A 20,579-nucleotide genomic window follows, 5' to 3' on the forward strand; every position below is an offset into this window, starting at 1 on the left:
TTCCCTTCAATGCTTGTCCATGCCCTATGAATTCAAATTTACCGTTCCATGTTGATATTTTGCTCAGATTGCACTAGAAAATGGCTACCCCAAGATCATGCTGGGATCGTGTGCTTCTGGAATAGCATGTCATGTGCTATCTGCAACCGTGAAGGTATATAGCTGATCTGTAATGCTTGATAGTTCTTGAAAGAACATGAGGGAGCATCGAGTGCATAACAAAATTACAAATTATTCTCAGGGGCAAGGCTACTCTTTACAACAAGTTGTTCTTACCAAAGGCACCGGTCCACGAACCACATTGCCCTGGTTGTTGTACTATGATCCATGGCAGAGGCAGATGAACTTGCTCTCGGTGGTGTTTCACATCATGACTTAGTTAATCTGTGTTATTGTATTTGCAACTCCAGGTTCTAACTACAATAGTTTTAGCTGTCTCTTGATATCACACATGACAATTGTATTTGCAAACTGTAAAGAGTTTAAAGATGTTTATCTTATGATCTTGTGACATAACAAACCATGTTGTCTTTTGTTGTATGAGCTATTTATTATGCGAACTATAAGTTATATCAAAACAACATGATACATTAATTCAGAAAGAACTGCATACATCATCATATATAATTTGAAAACACTATACCCCTCCATAATGAAAACACTACTTGATAGGTTCCGACTACATTATTGTAAATGCTTACACTATAAGAACTACGACTCTACATACAGTTACCATAGGTGTTTGAGTAGATCATCTTGAAATCAAGAATGAGCTTGTCGGTCCCTAATATCATGATTATTCTTAATAAACTCCAAAAATTGAGACAACTCAGGGGTGTGCTCATCTTCAATTATCACCCTTTCTCCCTCATGATCGTAATGAAACTCTTCTAACTCATGATCATAATCAAAGTCTTCTTGTATATCTTCAATTATCATATTATGTATGATGACATAAGCCGTCATGATTTGTCCGAGTGTCTCTTGATCCTAAAACCTTGCTGGTCTATGAACAATAGCAAAATAAGCCCGTAGAACTCCAAATACTCATTCGACATCCTTCCTAGCACCTTCTTGAGCTTGTGAGAAAAGTTTTTTCTTATTCCCTTACGGAGATGGTATTGTCTTCACGAATGTTGCCTATGGTCTATATATGCCATCTGCCAGGTAATAGCTTATTTTATAGTTGTGACCATTGATGGTGTAAATCACTTCTGGAGCTTGTCCTTTGACTAGCTTTGCAAATAGAGGGGAACGGTAAAGAACATTAATATCATTACGAGACCTCGGTAAACTAAATAAAGCGTGCCAAATCCAAAGATCTTGTGAAGCAACGGCTTCCAGAATAATTATGCGCTCATGTACATGACCGGTATACATTCTTTGTCATGCTGTAGGGCAATTTTTTCACTTATAATACATGCAATCTATGCTCCCTAGTATACCGCGAAAACCTCTTGTCTCTCATTTCAAGCAACCTAGCAGTATCATCTCCAAATACTTCCATAACAGTTTGTACAAACCTTTTAAGACTCTCTATAGCAGTACTTTCTCCAATCTGAATAAATTCATCTGTAGCATCTGTTGGTACTCCATAAGCTAGCATGCGAAATGCAGCGGCAATTTCTGCAAAGGAGATAACCCAAGAAGCCCAACACTATTTTTTTTTGCACGAAATAGCTATCATGCTCTACTATAGATTGCGCTATACAAAGAAATAGAAAACGAATCATTCTAAATCTACATAGAAATTATTATAAAATGAGACTGGAGGATAAAAATAAGGGCGAACGAAAACATATTCACTAATTACAAACCTATGCTGAAAGATAGCCGGACCGTAGGTGGGAGCCTCTGAAAAGTAGTCTTGGTATAGTCCGCATGTCCGGCTTCTCTACAGCGATGAATTACTCGATGTCCTGGCACGGAACCACCATGCCATCGAGCATTCAAGTGCTGATCTTCATCGTGCAATTGGAATGTTGTAGCAACAATGAGTTCGTCGTCGTCGAATGAGGTCGACGATGAATCCATGAGAATTTCTAAATAGTTTATTGTGTTTCACACAGAAACTATCTTCGGATCAGGAAAAAAGTTATCCAGATAACATAATCCAGAAATGTTATGCTCGAGACTCGAATATGGTGTACTTCACTGAACCAACTATATTATAAGGGGATGAGGTACGACAAGCGAGGACAAGCCAGAGAGGGCCGAAAAAAGACAAGCAAGAAGCAATAGGAGGTCGGATAGAAGCATAATTAATATATTGAGATCCATAGTAGATTTAAGTCATGATCAGATTCATCCGACAAGAGCTGACTTAAGGCCTATTTGGTTCGTTGCCACACCTTAGGCAGGTAGGTTTGACTGATTGTAGCTAGCGTTTGGTTTGCTGTCAGACATTTGGTGTGCCAAACTTTCTGCTCATTGTGGCCCGATTGTCATTGACTTGATTTCTTGCCAAATTTTGCCACAATTGTGGCAGATGATTTGTTTGCCATAAAAATTGTGACGTGCCGCACTTATAGCAAGAAAGTGTGGTTATCTCTAGACACCAACCAAACAAGTCCTTAGAATACCAAAGAACTTGTCGAGATTCATAGAAGTAGATCTAGACACAGCCTTATTATAATTGTCTTGTACTGAGATTAATCAATGTTGCACATGACGTAGAGTTTTTATTTCAAGAGAGCCCCAAACCTATATAAAATTACGTGTACTCTTTGATACGCACAATTGATAAAAAGATATACTCTACTTTAAATAAGTATTTTGCATAATTAATTTTACCTATTATCAACAATGTAATATAGAAAAAGGTTTATAGCCTGTAACCCCAGGAGGCTACGGGCAAAATAAGGGTCACTATGGTTTGTTTGGTTGCTGCCCTCGCTTGAGCATTTTGCTTGCCTGAGTACTCCCTGAGTCTGTGATTGATTTTGCCTACTCAGGCATGGCGTTCTCCTCCTTGTTTGGTTGCTGCTATATTCCTTAAAGGTAACAAATAAACTAATCTCATTGCTCAACCTTGCTACGAGCCGTCAGGCAACAGAAAACGAGCACCTGAGCCCAAGTTCCTTGCCTGAGTGCGGCACCATCTCAGGGTGTCAGCCAAACAGAGCACAGGTATTGATTCGATATCCATCCAACCAGGAAAATCTTTCTCAAGACAGCAATCAAACAAGCCCTAGATGCCTCACTCCCACTAGGACCCATCATGGCTTCCTCCTAGACCTTTGTTGAGGAGGGAGATGGCTGAGAGTTTTTTGAGCTGAAAGATCATCTCCGTCCGCTCCTTCTAGACCCATTACATATGTTACTCTAGACTAATGAATACTACATCCCTTTTTTTTATTTATCCTCTTAGAACATGTGTAATTAAATTTTTAAAAGTTTGATCACCAATATATTTAAATTTATCAATATTGGTTATATGAAAATTACTCTATTATATTTATCTTTACAAATGTGTTAATAAAATATAATTTTATAAGTATATATTTGTATTAAATTATAAAAAAGTATAAGCCAAAGTTGCCCTCAAAAACCGTGAAAAATCAATAAAAATAAATACGAACAGATGTAGTACGAGCTAACACTCTAACAGTTGCAGCTTACATTACGTAAACACAGAAAACTTGGACAACAATGCAGATTGCGGGGGATCCAAATCTGGACGGTACATATGTGTACAATCTGATCTTTGATCGATCATGTTTAATGACCATTAAATTCGTACTACACATGTAATTGCTGGAGAATGTTAATGCCCTGCCGGAACCTCCGTGCCTGCGTGTTCTGTGATGATGCTTCCGCGTTCCTCGAATCGAATCTCAGATAATCTAGGGGTACTGCTAACGTTTAATGATAACGTCACCGTACCGTACGGCGAACCGTTACTTTCTCGTTTCAAGTTTCACGTACGGCTCAGAATAGAAAACTTTGGAAATCGGGGTTCTAAAAAGTTTAGAGTTTGGACCCATCGAAAATTTTGAAATCAGGTTTTCACTGTTTTCGCATTTGAAACCTAGATTCCAATTAATAACTTTCTATTTTTTAAACGGGCCTCACCCTAAGATGATTTTACAAGAACCGCAAATGATCTGGATGAACGCGGAATGAACGATCAGGTTCGGGACTCTATCTCCAACACAGTAACACTTAGGTCCTATTTATTTCAGCTCAGAAATTCTGAGCTAAAATAAATAGCTAGCTTATTTATCTGGATATAAGCTGAACCTTAGATTACAATAATATCATAAGCTGTGAAAATAAGTTTATTTCAGTTTATTTTGACCTTCTACTATACTATTTATCAAATTTAAAAGAAATTACTGACCAATACCACTCCTCCAACCATACACCCGAATCCCCCACCCTCTATTGAGGGTATTGCAGACTTTTGTCAATAATCTAGACTCCAATAATCTAAGTTGCCTCTCTCCAATTTATCATAATCCAACTTATTATAATCCACCATCTATAAGCCACTTATTATAATCCTAAGCAGAAATAAATAGGACCTTACTCTTTGCCCAGCATGTCGTCGATCCCATTTCAGAATAAGGTTATTTTTATTTGCTGCTTCTGTTTCTAGTTTTTCTGATGTCAAAAGTCAGAAGACTAAAAAATAGGATTGCTAAAAATTGAGTTTTAGAGAAGTCAAAAGTCTGTTGTTTAAAAAATAAATTAGAAGCTGAGTAACTAGTTGAGTGAATTGTTTTAGAAGCTATATGTTGAGAAGTTAAATATTTATTATAAAAATCAACAGCTAAAATCTAAAAATAATTTTTTAGAAAAATCAAAAACACAAGTTTTTGGAAAAGCTAAAAACAAAAACATCAAACAAATAGGTCCTAAATTACATCTTTGCGTGGGAGCACAGAAGAGAAAGGAAATAACAAAGCTAATTAGGAGCTCCAATGCGATGGGCCCCCCTCTCATTCTTCGCCGGTCACGACGCTGGAGAGGATCCACACGACGAGAGCTATGAAAGAAGACGAGGGGCTTCCCATACCTCTACGAAGTATTCAATCGACTACTCACTCTGATTATATTCCTAATAAGATCATTTAGTCATCCTCATTTCCTCACAATTCTACAAATACAAGTTGATCAACAACTTCAAGGTACCGTATTGGCTTCTCTTTCTTATTTTCCCCCTATTTCAATGAGCTCTAATGAATAAAGTAAACGCATCATCCATTTTAATAACTATGACAATAATTGAAGGATAATATGATCAGCATTAGTAACCCAAATCCAAATGAACTTATATGCTAGTTTCGATCTGTAAATTTAAAAAGTTTCTATAAACATAAGCAATCATAGGTAGGCAAAGCATTTAGACTATCTTTAACAGTAATTCTAAAAGTTCACACTCTATAATACTATTACAGTATCTCTTATCACTGTTACAGTATTATCTATTTTTTCATCTTCAACAGACACCCTATTTTCTACCTTTCATTACTCTCTTTCTTCCTTCAAATTCACGTGCATACGCTGTAAACAGTGAGTCTCAGAACCAGCGGCAAATATGCCGCTCGCGGCCTTAAAAAAACGGTCTCCCGCAACACTGTAGTGGGAGATACGGTCTCTGTTGGAGCCGTTGACAGTTGTTACCTAGTGACAATCTTATCGGTACAGTATTACCTCTGCCGGTACAGTATTACCGTTTTTGTTAGAGCTGATCTTACATGGTCCCAAAGTACCTTAATTAAAAAAAAACATGAATGCGTGCTGTCAAGTCCATGGAACTTCATCATTCTGCTTGGTACAGTCGTACAGATGCATCACCAATAATATCTTTGCTCAACCAGTACGGACAAATCGGGGATTGGGATCTGCAATAATTGACAAAGACCAAAGCAAAGAAAGGTCACTTCTGTTTCTGCTTGACTACAATTGCGAATTTTGCTGTTGGATTACGGCCAAACAATCGTGTTTTCAGAGGTTAGAATTTATTGGGGATCCGGCGAAACATAGAGCACACAACAGGATGGATTATTGTAACTCCAAGCGAATGTAAGATGGCGTCCATTCGATTCAGGTAGTAAAAACTCATAAAACAGCATCCAGAAACTCAATGCATTTTTTTTTAACCAGGTCAGTTCTTATCATGCGAGTTTACTGTTTTACATAACTCATTGTGTCATGCCATTTTTTTGTGAATGAGCCATCTCAAAACCTTGTCAAGAACAAGACAGGTTTCTAGAGTACGTTTCTAAACTCCTAGGGAACTAACTCGAGTCCCACTAAATTTTTCACGTATTTTAAATACTCACAACGCTCAAACTCTGGACATGAGGCCCAACCTAACCATAAAACGGAGAAATTTAAGGATTTGCCACCTTTGTGGAATGACAAGTAGGGAAGATTTTCGGTGCAAATGAATCATTCAATGCAAATGAACATTGATTCCCTGTCACCTGATCATCATGATCTGAATGTACTTCTTCCTCACACCATCCTCTAAGATCATTTTACAGAAAATTCCTGAACAGCACCTAAAAAATCTATACAGATCAGGTGAGGTGGTGGGAAGAATAGTTATCTTTAAATCAGGATCGAACGAACGAGAATAAATATTTGCACATTTACACTGAATAATTTGTTTATACTGAAAATCTCACTTAACAAGTAGGTCTGATTGAGTCAATGACACTAGAGCCATGATGACAAATCTGGATGAATCATTTTTATAAGTGGCGTAATTTAAATCCCCCTCCCATAAAACATGCATGAATGCTTATGTTAAATTTATCATTCATTTACAAATAGATAAGAAAAAAAAACTCTTGTTCTTTATGCACACGCAATACCTATTTGAACATGATGATTGATCAAGGATTTTTTTAATTTTAGTTCAAATTTGCATAAATTCCAAGTATTTGAATCCTCGTGTCCAAATATGCTCCAATTTGAAACGCAGGAGCATGTGAAAAAATGTTTAAACAGTAATTTCTTTAAATTTCAAGCAAATCTCCAAATGGACCACCGGTGTGACGTGGGCATTTACTCAAATTCACGCCGCTTCAAATTCAAATCACGCACCACACATTTGTGCATGAATCAAGTGGGAGGGGTAAAGTCGTAAAATCCCACAGCGCACCAACCTTCGAGACCTCTGGTCCCGTGCCCCTTTCGCTGTCAGAAGATCCAGCTGGAACGAGCAGGGAGTCACGCCGGGGGCAGAACGGTAAAACCCCAAGGAGCGATAAGATAAACAGGGGCAGTAGTGGCATCCACCTGTGTCATAAATATAGACCACCCCTTCACTCTTTCTCCGCCCAACCTCCTTTCCCGCCCTTAAGCACCACCAAAACCCTCTTAAAAACCCCCAAATCGCACCAAGATCTCCTTGTGTCTTGGCTCCTTGCTCCGATCCAACCCGGAAGCCGAGAGAGGGAGAAGCTCCAAGTCCAATTTCATAAGCTCATCTCTGATTTTGAGGTCTTGGGGTGGGGGGATTCGTGGTGCCTTTCCTTGTTTGACTTGCTCTTGGAGTGTGAGCTAGCTCACTCGGAGCAGCAGATCTGCGGCTATAAACCCCTACAAAAACCTCCAAATCTTGCGAATTTGTTGGTCTTCTCGCCGATTCGTGCTGGGCTTCCAAAAAGTTTTGATTTATTTGGTGGGATTTTGGTTGGTCTATACTCGATTTGAGTGAGGTTTTTGGGGATTTCTTTGGGGGTTCTTGGTGGATGAGATTTGTGACCGCCGGCGATGTCGTCAGCTGACTCCCTCGCCACCGGCCGAAGCCGCCGCGCGGGGCTGCCTCTGCCTCGCCCCAAGCGCGTCCGCGTGTTCTTCGTCGACGCCGACGCCACGGACACCGACTCCTCCGGCGACGAGGATGACCGCGCCAAGCGGCGCGTGCGGGAGGTCATCGACATCGACGTGACGGCAGCATCGACGGCGCCGGCGAGGCCGCCACAGAAGCGGCTGCTGCCGTCGCCGGTGGTGCTCGCGCGGCGCCGCGCTGCGGCGAAGGCTGGGACCGGTTTCCGCCGGCGGTTCCGTGGTGTGCGGCTCCGGCCGTGGGGCAAGTACGCGGCGGAGATCCGCGATCCGTGCCAGCGCAAGCGGCTGTGGCTCGGCACCTTCGACACCGCCGAGGAGGCCGCCGCCGTGTACGACGACGCCGCGCTCCGCCTCAAGGGCTCGCACGCTGTCATCAACTTCCCTTCAGCTGCCGAGTCCCTTTCCCCGTCGCCGCGTATGAAGCACCGTCCTCGCCGGGAAATCCCCAGGGATAGGTCGACGATCCCCGACACAGCGGACTCCCTTCCCTCGCCTAAGTTGCCGGCGCCGGCGCAGTCGCAGCCGGACGACGCCGTCCCGTTCTGCCCGTTCGCGTCGCCGGCCTCCGTGCAACGGTACGGCGAGGTGCCCGCGACCGCGCCCGCGCCCGCTCTGACGGCGTTCGACTTCCTCTACGGCGGCCTCGGCGAGCTCGGGGACCTAGCCGCGGAGTCGACGGCGCCGTCGAAGGCGGCGGAGTTCGACTGGCTGCCGTGGTGGGAGGGCGAGGACTTCGTGACGACGGGTCTGACGCCGTCAGCCAGCGCCGTCAGCGTGAAATGACGCTACTGCCCCTCCCTATCGTGGCGCCGTTTCGCGCGCTTGCGGCGGGAAACGCATGGGTGGCCGTGCTGCAGCTGTAGTAAATTAAGTATTATTTTATTTATTATTAATTACTGGAGCCGTGGAGCATTGAGACTGTTCGCGGCGTGGCGGGACCCATCGGGCTCTGCTTTGTGCGCAGGCTGCCTTGAACCGCACGGCTCCCGCGTGGAAACGGAGCAGTGCCCTATGTTTTTTGGATTGGAGTAAATCTGTTTTTTGTAAATCCGTAAATGTGGTGATTAGCTTAGTGATTAGTGACTTGTCATGCATGTGTTTTTATCGAAGATTAGTTTCTATTAGTATGGCCTTAATTAACTAAGGTATTTTTGAGATGTGTCGATGATTTAAACATGTTTGGGGCTTTGAGATTGAACATAAATTGAGACACATGATTTAACCAGGCTCGAGCTTTTGGTTATAGTAATACTTTACACGTTGTGTATATATGGTATATGGTGATGTATATGTATTATTTTGAGTATAATAAATGTGTCTAATACATGAGTAGATTGAATTTAAGTTAAATTAAGAATGATGTTGGTAAGTATATGTATTAAATTAAGGATGATGTATATGTATTATTTTGAATACAATTAATGTGGCTTATAATTTTGGTGTTTGCATCGAGTTGTATAGGTGTGAGTTCTCTTTTTTGCCCCGAGGGTCTAGATTCTTATTTTATATAGGGTTAATTTGTCGTCTAGGTAATCATTTATTTCGTCTACTAAGACAAGTTAGATGAATCTAATTTGGATATCATCGTTCTTGAGTTGAGTAAAAAATCGTGACCTTTCTAGTACATAATTTCTAGACTTTTAGATGTACTATAAACTGTAGATTCGGTTCTATAGCATCGGAGTTATTAAACATGAATACAATATATTTGTCTATATATGAATACTCATTATACAAATATACTCTATAGTTATATATTCGACGTTAGTCTGCTAACTCTACTTAGGAGAAAAGGTCTCTATAAGTGCTCATTTGAGTATTGATAAGTTTAAATCTGATCGAGTAAGGTGAATTAAGCTTGTAGTCGAAAGAATTGAGAAAAAAACAGATTATGTTCAAGGTATCAAGTGGAAACAAACTTATGTTGAACGTCTTGCTGTTAACCGCACTCGAGACTAAAAAAGAACTAAAAACTCAACTGATCGATACCTGACTTCGAGTATAATTAAAAAACCTTCAAAATTTAAAACGTTAAGTATAGACGTATTTAATGCACTCAGATGGACATGCAGAACGCTATCACCTTGCCTTTCATGTTGATCGAGGCGCCACGCTTTGCATTTGAAGCGGAAGCAATTTTTGATTTTTATCTTAAGGCAAATCTTATTTATTCCTCCAAGGAGAGAACTCTATTGTCCTATCCCTTCTGTCTCCATTGCAAACTTGCCTTTTGAAGGTATCCACTATGACCTTTCTCCATAGCATTGTTCATGTTCTACTCAAAACATTTTATCACTTCATGGCTGAAACTCCTGGCTACGCGGTCTTGCCTTTGGGGGCACTCGACATCATCTCCAACAAACTAAAGCATCAAGAGGATTTCACCTTCTTCCATTGTGTTTGCACCTTATGGCATGAAGTGCGTAGGACAACGAAATTTGTGCACAAGGATGGTATCGTAGAGGTGCATCGCTTGGGAAGTGAAGTGGTTTTCAACCTTTACTTTGAGGTTTAGTCGGTGACAGCTAGGAGATAATTGAGGTTTCGAATGGGCTCTTGATCGTCATCGAGCAAGGGTGTCAGATCAAAGCTAGGGTAATCAACCCAGCCACAGGATGGTTTTCCGACCTTTCCTTGCTTTCTTATGATGCATTCTGGGTAAATATGGAAGGATGCATGGTGCAAAGAGATGGAAGACTGTTCATTATTGATGTTCTAAGGATGCCATGTTTTCATCTCCAGATGATAAAGGAAGTGCACATTTGTCTCATCAACGGACCATCGTGGTGGTTCCAGATTTCTAGTAGGAAGTTTTGGTGGTATATTGTAGATTTTCTGGATGGGATTGTCTCAGGAGATCCATTGGGAGACGTATCAACATTAGAGCAGTCGACATCTGAATTCGAGATCTGGAAACCTGGTCTAGGGGTTCTCGGCTACTTTTGCATGGGACTCGTGTGTTTTTTATGAAGATTGGTGACCAGATTGATGATCCGACTAAGCACAATGCATTGATGCTGGTTTCCTTTCACGCATTTAGTGAAGACATTTGGGAACCACTAGAATGGGAGGCTATCCCTTGGGTGAAGGAAAAGTCAATTCTGCTAGGCATGACATCTGAAGCTGTACTACCAGTACTCAGAGTTACTAGCCCTGGACGAATTTCAAACGAATTTTGCCTATGACTGTGATAACCATGATGTGCTTGAAGTTTCCTATCATGACAGAGTTTTCAGAACCATAAAATCCCTTGAGGGAAATTTTAAGTAGCGTTCTTGTAAATGGATATCTCTGAAGCTTTCTCCTTAGTTGAGTAATATACTTCTTGATATGCTTTTATCTAAAGGTTGTAATAGAATTATTACTGATATTTTGCTTGTCTAATATGCTACCACTACTATTTTCTTGTCGATGAAATAGTGTTAGCATGAGTAGATGCAATCTTGATGAGTAATTTGGGCATGACTGTAAATATTAATATTATTTTGATTGTCCAATATGCTTGGTCGCTATTCCCTTATCGATGAAATAATATTAGCATAAGTAGACGAAAAACTGATTAGCACATGTTAAGTCCATCCTCGAGACTTGCCAATTAGTTGTCCATTGATGCCTGCAAACTCAACTTAGACAGATGATTAAATGTGTTGGCCTTGAGTAACCACTCGAAACAACCATAATAATAAAGAAAAGACTAGTATAAAACTAGAAACAGGAATAACAACATAATCTTTTACAAACTTTCACGGGCTTGTGCTTTGACCAGTGCGCGAACATGAACTCGACAGAGAACACATATAGAATCGAGTAGAACTTCATAACCCTATTAGTCATAGGCACAAGATGTCTGATAATCTCTTGTGTCGTTATGCCTTGTTGGGTATAGTTGTCCGTCATCAACCCAGCACATGTCTCTGCTGGTTCTATCCTAAGTAGTCGACGTAAAGCCAGATAATTTTTTTGCAAAAAATATGTCCTTACTGAATAAACATGGTATTTCTATGTAGTCATCGACTCTCTGGTCGAGGAAGAAGACATACTCGATCGAAGAGTAAAAAAGAATATACATGTACCATCGAAAGTATACGATATAACCCTTGACTCTCTACTCGATGATTGGATCGAGTGGAGAATAAAACCGTAGCATTAAAAGTATGCGATGTAGCCCTCGACTCTCTATTTGATGTGATAATCAATACAGAGAGTAGAGCTGTAGCATCATAAGATACCTGACGTGGCCCCTGACTCTTCGCTCAATAATTAGATTCGAGTTGAAAATAATGCATAAGCGTCGTCATTAAATAATGTAACTCTTGGCTCTTTGGTTAATGTGATAGTTAAAAATAGAGTGAAGTATAAGCAAAACACATATGTTGTAGCCCCTTACTCTCTACTCGATGACTGGATCGAGCAAAGAGTAGAGTACAAGCATCGACTCATTCTTATTGACCACATGTTCGAGGGTATAAGCCCCCTGGACGTATGACGGTAATTGTATATGGTCATCGAGTAAACATCGAACAATTAGGTAGGTGAGAATTAAAAACCCACTCCTGCTCGAGCTCATTTTCATCGCAACTTTTGATTTAACGTGTCATAACAACCGCATATCCCTTTTTGAAGAGATTAGACAGACTATGCCCCAGCGGCGCCTTGACTTCCGCCCAATGCGACACGCAACTAAGGCAACCTCATCATCACGCCCGACGCTATCGGACCTTGATGGCGCCGTTTCGGCAATATGACCCATTTTTATAGCTATAAATAGATACATCCGATGCTGTCTATTTTCACCTCATCTACTTCCTTTCTCCCTGCACATAACCCAGTAGAATCTCGTAGAGCTTGAAACCATGGCTTCCACTCCATCGTCATCTCCCGAGCCATGTTTAGAAATAGGAGTACGACCTCTAGCCCCAATGCTCTCGTTGTGGTTCCACCCGGTGTCATCATCATTTCCTCCGATAAGGAGGAATCGATCGAGAGGCCTGAGAAGAATAAACAGAATGTCCATCGGAGGTCGTCTACCTTTCACCCACCACCTCCGGTGTTTCCTCGACATTGACGTTGCGGAACGAGCGGCATAGGAGTCAACGACATGAGTTGTGCGGGAAGGAGATGAAGATGGTGGTGATCTTGATGAGATCATTGACCAGGTTGCCAATGAGGTCTTCAACGACGGAGCCTCTAAGCCTCCGGTGGTGAAGAAAGTGCGGTTGTCTTCTTCGTCGACAACCACCAGAGCCTTCGCACCCTACGGATGGCCACTTGACATCGTCAATGCCGGTCAGCAGCTCCAGCAGGGTCTTCACCTCGGCCACCTTCCCTGGCCCTTACGTTGGTCGACAGCCGATCCCCGGGATGATCAGCTACCGCTTTGCGTAGGAATGGAAGAGATTTCTCAACTCGTTTTAGGGCAAGTAGGGGTCCACATACTTCTGAACTCTTGGAGGTGGTTTTTCTTCACTATTTGAAAGAATTAGGTGAATCCTTTCTGTTAACAATATGTCGACATCGTCAATGTCGGTCAGCAGCTCCAGCAGGGTCTTCACCTTGGTCACCTTCCCTGGCCCTTACACTGGTCGACAGCCGATCCCCGGGATGACCAGCTACCGCTTCGCAGAGGAACGAAAGAGATTTCTCAACTCGTTTGAGGGCAAGTAGGGGTTCACATACTTCTGAACTCTTGGAGGTGGTGTATTTCACTATTTGAAAGAATTAGGTGAATCCTTTTGAAAGTCCTTGATATCGACTAGAGGGGGGGGGTGAATAGTCGTTTCTGAAAATTAAAACTCAACAGCGGATTAAATAGGGTCTGGAGACTCCGGGCAGTTCCGGATACTCCGAGTATCGGAGTATCCAAATTGACTCAAATTATCCGGACTATACAGAACCTTCGAAAACTAAGTAAGCTTAAGATATTCTACTAGATATTATGAGTAATCATAGTGACTCTATGAAGGATATATTCTACTGAACAATAGAGGCACAAATAAATACTCGCAAGCAATAAATTTGAGGCAAATCCTCAAATAGCAATATGAATGAATAACTTGCAGGAATTTAAATGGAGACGAGATTTAAATCTGAAGTTCGGCCACCTCACAAAGAAGTGCCTACATCTCTGTTGAGGAGCTCACAAAGAGCTGGATCCTTTCCAACCCTATCCTCTCCCAAGCGACCACAAAGATCAAGCAATGGCTCTTACTCAAATTGAGGGTAATACAAACTCCCCGTGGCACTTCACAGCGATTGGGTGCTCTATGGGTGATCTCTTGCTGTCTAGAAGCACAAAGCTTCAAGAGAAAAGATTTCTTTTTGCAGCTAGAGAAGAACTCAAATGCTCAAAGGGTTTCTTTTGATCTCTTGCTCAGAAACTCACTCCCCAAATCAAACTCTCAAAACTTTGCAAAGATTAAACACTAGAGAGTTGGGAAGGCTATTGAATGTACTAGAGAGAGTAAATGAGCTGGTGGTTTAGCAAGCATTCAATGAGAGGGGGTGAAGAGGATTTATACTCTTCCCCCAAAAACTAGCCGTTATTGTGTAAACCAGGTAGACTCGGAGTCTCCGGGTTCACCCGGAGTCTCCGGGTAACACTTAGAGAAAAACCAGCTAGAACTCAAGTTCAGAGGATGCTCGTAAGATCCAGAAGCATTAGACCTCGGAGACTCCAGACCAGCTTGGAGACTCCGGGTAAAAACCTTCGCTAACCGAGAGCCTGTCTCGGAGTGTCACTCGGAGACTCCGGGACTTCAACAGCATCCGGAGTGTCTGAACGAACTCGGAAACTCTGGGAATTAAAATTAAATCCTAACCGAGAGCTCTTCATGGAGACTCACTCGGAGTATCCGGGACAAATGAACTGTCCGGAGTATCCGGGCCATCCCGGAGACTCCAGGCACAGAAATAATGCCTAACCGAGAGCTCTTCACGGAGTTTCACTCAGGGACTCCATAACAGCAACCGAGTCTGGAGTATTCGGACCAGTACGAAGACTCCGGAACCAGACAAAACAGCCCTTTGATCCTGGTGTTTGTGAGTGTTGGTGTCTCTCAAAAGTTGGTTTTCATAAAGCACTTTGAGCATTGAGACACTACCAAAACTACAAAAATTAACCCTCTTAATAGTCCGACATTCCTAAGACTCAAAATTCAAATTTAAAAATAGTTGGAATCTAAGAGTCTCTTCATGTCACTTCTTCTTTCTTTTTGAGAGGCATAGACATCTTTTATTCTTTTTCAACGGGACTAACACATGTTCAAACACTTGATAAAACCATTAGTCCCTTTAATCGCTTGTCATCAATTATCCAAAACCCACAAGGGGCATAGATGCACTTTCACCTTTCTGTTAACAATATGTAATATGATAGTCACTCCGATCAAAATGTAATCGAGTTATCTTCAACTTACCTCATCTATGAATGGAACCCCTAGAGTTGGTCGACGTGCCATGGGTTTTTTGGTATCTCACCATTCTGAGTAGATAGCTGTACTAATCTTGGTCGAGTTACTTTGACAACTATATAATGTCCTTCCCACTGAGATGATAACTTATAGCGCTGAGCCTGTTTCTGCACCTTCTATAAAACAAGGTCCCCAGCAGCGAGTTTCCTGGGTTGGACTTTCTAACTGTGATATCTACGGAATGCTTGTTGATATTTAGCCACTCGAATAGATGCTCGATCACGATACTCCTCAAGTAAATTGATATTGTCCACTTGTAATTGCTCTTGCCCTTCTTTCGAGTAACTTTCCACTCGAGGCGATCCATACTTAAATTCGCTCGGGAGCATTGCGTCCGCTCCGTAGACTAAGAAGAAAGGAGTTTCACCAATGGCCCTGTTAGTCGAGGTGCAAATGGCCCATAGTACCGAGGGAAGTTCTTTATCCCGGCATTTCGAGTAGGCTTATAACCTGTCGAAGACCCGAGAAAGTTAGGCATATTATCCTAGAGAGAGAGAGATTTGACCCTTTACCTACACCATGTAGACAGTAGGATTACACAGAATCCCATTGGCGAGTTTCCGATAGCTAACACCACGATTGAGCCAATCACCAAACAGCGAGCATTGATCCGCGTCCACCAGCAAAGAGTCGGTAGTAGCTTTCAGCGGAATGCACAAGATTGGTGGTTCAGATAGGTAAACAGATACCCCCACAATGGGGCATCACTTCGCTCGCCTTGGGGGACCTATTAGGAGCTGAATGATTTCTTTAATAGATACGAGGATGTCGTTCAATTACTGTCATTCTCCCATTGCATTATTGTAGATTTCAAGAACAAAATTTTTCATGAAATCCCCTGCTAAAGCGCATATGTTTTCTTCCTGGCTCATCTTAATCCCTACAAGACTATACCATTTGCACGTTCCACCTGACCGATGCTTTGAGGGTGAGCTACTGAAGCGAAACAAGTTTGATGTCAAATTCTTCACAAAACGCAATAAAGGTCCCACTTTTGAACTTGCTACCGTTGTCTGTAATTATCCTATGTGGAATCCCAAATCGAGTAGTTATGCTCCTCATGAACTTTTTAGTCGCTTCTGCGGTTATTTTCCCTACGGGTTCAACCTCAATCCACTTAGTGAACGTGTCAATAGCCACAAATAGAAACTTATAACTACCTTAGGCCCTTGGGAATGGTCATAGGATATCCAAGCTCCAGACGGAGTAAGACCAAGATAGAGGAATTATTTGCATAGCATGGGATGGTCAAGTGAAAATTGACAACTTTCGCACTTTGTGACCAGCTCGGAAGCATCCTTGGCAAAAAGCTTTTCTAACCAAGGTGTGGTAAGACACATGATTACCGCATAAGCCTCTATGGATCTCGAGCAATATTTTATTATCCTCTTCTTGAGTGATGTAATTCATCAAGATTCCATTACTCCCCTTTCGGTAGAGCATGCTATCTAACAAAGCATATAGTTTGGACTTATGAGCAATTTTGTCTGCAGACGCATCATCGATAGGGATTTCTTGACCTTCGAGACAGGCTTGGTATGGGACCATTCTAGCTCGAGTTCGAGTAGCACAACTACTGTATCTACAAGTTCTGCCTTGCTGACCTGACCAGACTGTTGTTTGAGTTGGGTAGCATCCATTCGCCAAACTGTCGGTACATATGGTTTTAGGAGTTTCTCAATGAAGACTCTCACTGGCACCTGTGCTAGAGAAGAAGCGAGTCTAGCAAGTTCATTCGTACCAGAGTTATCACTCCTTCTGATGTGCATTATTTCTAGCCATTCGAACTTTTCTTTGAGCTTTCGCACCTCATTCAGATAAGCCACTATGTTGTTTTTCGAGCATTGGTACTCTTTTGCACTTGGTTTATGACTAGCTGTGAGTCCCCTTTCACGAGAAATCGCCTAATTCCAAGTAATGAAGCTATACAGAGCCCGTTTACCAGTTGTCCGCATTCTGCAATATTGTTTGAAGCTTTAAAATTTAATTGAACAACATACTTGAGTTTGTCACCCGTTGGAGATTTGAGTACAATACCAGCTCCTGAGCCCTGAAGCGTGAGTGATCCATCGAAGAAGAATGCCCAGTGGTCCTCAACCACACTTGAGTTTGTTTCTCCAACGCTTGTCTATTCGGCAACGAATTCTTCTATTAGTCCCAACTTAACGCATGTTTGCGGTGCCTAGTGTACGTCGAACTCATTGATCTCGACCACCCATTGTGCGATTCGTCCAGTAGCCTCCTTGTTGCATATGGTATCATTCAGCAGATATGTTGTCACTACGGTGACCTTGTGCGCTTAGAAATAGTGTCGTAGCTTTTGAGAAGACATCAAGACTGCATATAACAACTTCTATACCTGCGGGTACTGTAGCTTAGCGTCATGTAGAACTTAGCTCACGTAGTAAACAAGTTTCTGGACCTTAGCCTTTTTCTCTGACCATTCTCGCTCAACCATCAGGACCATGCTTACAACTTGTAGGGTTGCTGCAATGCACAAAAATAGCTCATCTTTTTTGTTAGACGGTGTTAGAATTAATGGAGATGATAAATATATTTTTAAATCCTGGAAGGTGTTCTTCGCTTCTTTAGCAGCTTAAAAAAAGGCATCCCTCACTCACCCATCTTGGAGATGAATCGAATAAGGGTTGCTATGCATCTTGTTAATTTTTGAACTTCCTTCAGTGTTCGAGGTGACCACATTTGGTCGAGAGCCTCAATTTTATGTGAATTGGCCTCGATGCCTCAACTTGACACCAAGAAGGCGAGAAGCTTACAGGATGAAATACCGAACGAGTACTTCTCGGGATTAAGCATCATACGATACTTCTTGAGGTTGTCAAATATCTCCTTGAGGTCGTTAATCAATGTGCCTTCGGTTCTAGATTTGACTACAATATCACTGACATAAGCTTCAACATTACGCCTGATCTAGGGCTGTAAGCAATTTTGAATACAATGTTGATAAGTAGCACCAACGTTCTTTAAGACGAAAGACATCTTTACATAACAAAATACACCAAATGGAGTAATAAAAGCATTCTTTCCATCATCCTTTACTCCCATGCTAATTTGGTGATACCCCGAATAGGTATATAGAAAACACAACAACTCACAACCCGGTTGACACGAGGGAGAGGAAAAGGATCCTTCGGGCAAGCTTTATTGAGGTCGGTAAAGTCGACACACATTCTCCACCTACCATTGGGTTTGTTCACGAGAACGGGATTCACAAGCCATGTGGGATGATGAACCTCTCGAATGAAGTCTGCCTTTAGGAGTTTGTTGACCTCCTCCTGGATAGCTTGCTTCCTATCCTTTATAAACCTTCACTGTTTCTGAACCATAGGTTTGGCATCGGGTTTCACAACTAGTTGATGCTCGATCACCTCCCTAGGGACCCCAGGTATGTCAGATAGTTTCCATGCGAATACATCTTGGTTCGTCCGGAGGAAAGTGACAAGCTCTAGTTCCTATTTGGGATTAAGGTCACACCCTATCTTGACCGTTTTGGCTGAGTCAGAAAGGTTGAGGGGTATTGCCTTGACACCACAAGTGATCTTCTTGTCCTTGGCACCGTCGTTGTAATCTCCCTTAGCGGCCTCGTCGAACATGGAAGTATCAGTAAGACTTACAAGCTTGGAGTCCTTAACCTCAACGATGGCTTGATGCTTCTAGTGCTTGGACTCCACACCTTTAGAAGTAGTTACCGTTCAACAGAAGTGCTCGACCATATCCAAGCTCTTTTATTTCATTTGACAGCTGTACGCTGATCCTTTTGGACAGTTATGACCCTTTTGGGACCTGAGATATTGAGTGTTTGATACACATAGTACACCACGGCTATGAACTTACCTAGCATTGGGCAGCCCAAAATCACATTGTACGCTGTCTCAAAGTCCGCAACATCAAAGATCCACTATTCTATACGGAAGTTTTCAAGCTCCCCAAACGTAACTAGTAGCTCAATTCGACTAAGGGGTATATTAGATGAATTTGGGGTTATACCATGAAAAGGCTCAGCTCCTGCCTTGAGCTCCGACCTTGAAATTTTCATCTTGTCTAATGTCTTGGCAAAGATGATATTGAGCGAACTACCTCTATCAACAAATGTTTGATGTATCTTGATGTTGAGGATAGTAAGTTGGACCACAACCGGGTATCGACCAGGGTGTGGGACCGCAACAGGGTGGTTAGCTTGGTCGAAGGTGACTGGGACCTCTGACCAATTGAGGTATCGAGTAGGCCCTGTCAAAACCAGGTTAACCTCTCTCTCGACTGCTTTGTATTGTCTCTTGGACTCGTACGCAACGGATCTTTGAACATGTGTGCAAAGCTCTGATCAGCCCCACGAAATTTAGGTTTATCGTCTTTGGCATTTGCCTTGATCTGTTTGTTGTGATACTCAGTAACATTATCCTTGAGCTTATCATCGACCTACTTTTTAATGGTGTGGCATTAGTCAAAGTCATGTTGATTGGTCCGATGGATGGGACACCATCTTCTACCACCTCGGCTTAGGCCTTTGTTATCCCCGGTTTTACGCAACTTGTTCCTATCAATCATAGCTACAGTCATGTCTAGATCTTTGCACTTGTCACCCAGTTTACCCTTCTTCTCCCGTTCTTCAAGGACTCAGAATTGTCCTTCCCAGGCTGAGGGTTCTTGGCATGTACCTGAGCTTCAGCACACTTTGCAGACTTATCAGCCAATTCGAATAGCTCTTTAATCGTTTGAATATTTCTAGTAGCTAACATGCATACCAAATTTGTGTCCTTGACGCCTCACTTAAAGGCGATGATGACGGCCTCATCGGAGATGTCCAGGATCATGTTGCTCCTATTGCTGAACCTCTGAATGATGTCTCAAAGAGATTCATCTTTACCTTTGTTCAACTAATGAAGATTGTTCCCTGAAAGTTGGTGATGAACTGAGCCTTCAATTCTACCCACGATCAGATTGAGTTGGAAGGCAAGTTCAACAACCAGGACCGTGCTGGTTCGTCTAGCACGGTCAGAAGATAGTTAGCCATCACCTTATTGTCTCCGCCAGCTGCTCGAATAATAGTGGTGTAGATTTGCAACCATTCATCAAGATTGAGTTTTCTATCGTATTTTTGGATCGGACCCATTTTAAACTTCTCGGACCATCATATTGACTGGAACTCAGGAGCAAAGGCTTCGCAACGCCCATCAAACTCATCAGGAGGCAGAGGAGGAGGACTGTCATTCTTGTTCCTACGAATAGGGAAGTCACATCGATTGTCCCGTCCTAGGGATCTATGTTAGTTATAGCGTCGGT

The 20,579-nt window shown here is 42.2% G+C and overlaps 1 protein-coding gene and 1 pseudogene across 1 annotated transcript; both read left to right on the forward strand.

Annotated features, from left to right (window-relative positions):
• The window catches only part of LOC133928016 (cytoplasmic tRNA 2-thiolation protein 2-like), a 50,367-nt pseudogene extending 49,950 nt beyond the window's left edge, over positions 1-417 (forward strand).
• A 6,839-nt stretch (positions 418-7,256) lies between these two features.
• On the forward strand, positions 7,257-9,034 carry LOC133928673 (ethylene-responsive transcription factor CRF3-like). Its single transcript, XM_062375109.1, has one exon. The coding sequence runs from the start codon at positions 7,732-7,734 to the stop codon at positions 8,590-8,592; it is 861 nt and encodes a 286-aa protein (XP_062231093.1). The 5' UTR covers positions 7,257-7,731; the 3' UTR covers positions 8,593-9,034.
• Positions 9,035-20,579: the final 11,545 nt, after the last annotated feature.

Source organism: Phragmites australis, chromosome 9, assembly GCF_958298935.1.
Source record: "Phragmites australis chromosome 9, lpPhrAust1.1, whole genome shotgun sequence".
NCBI classification, from domain to species: domain Eukaryota; kingdom Viridiplantae; phylum Streptophyta; class Magnoliopsida; order Poales; family Poaceae; genus Phragmites; species Phragmites australis.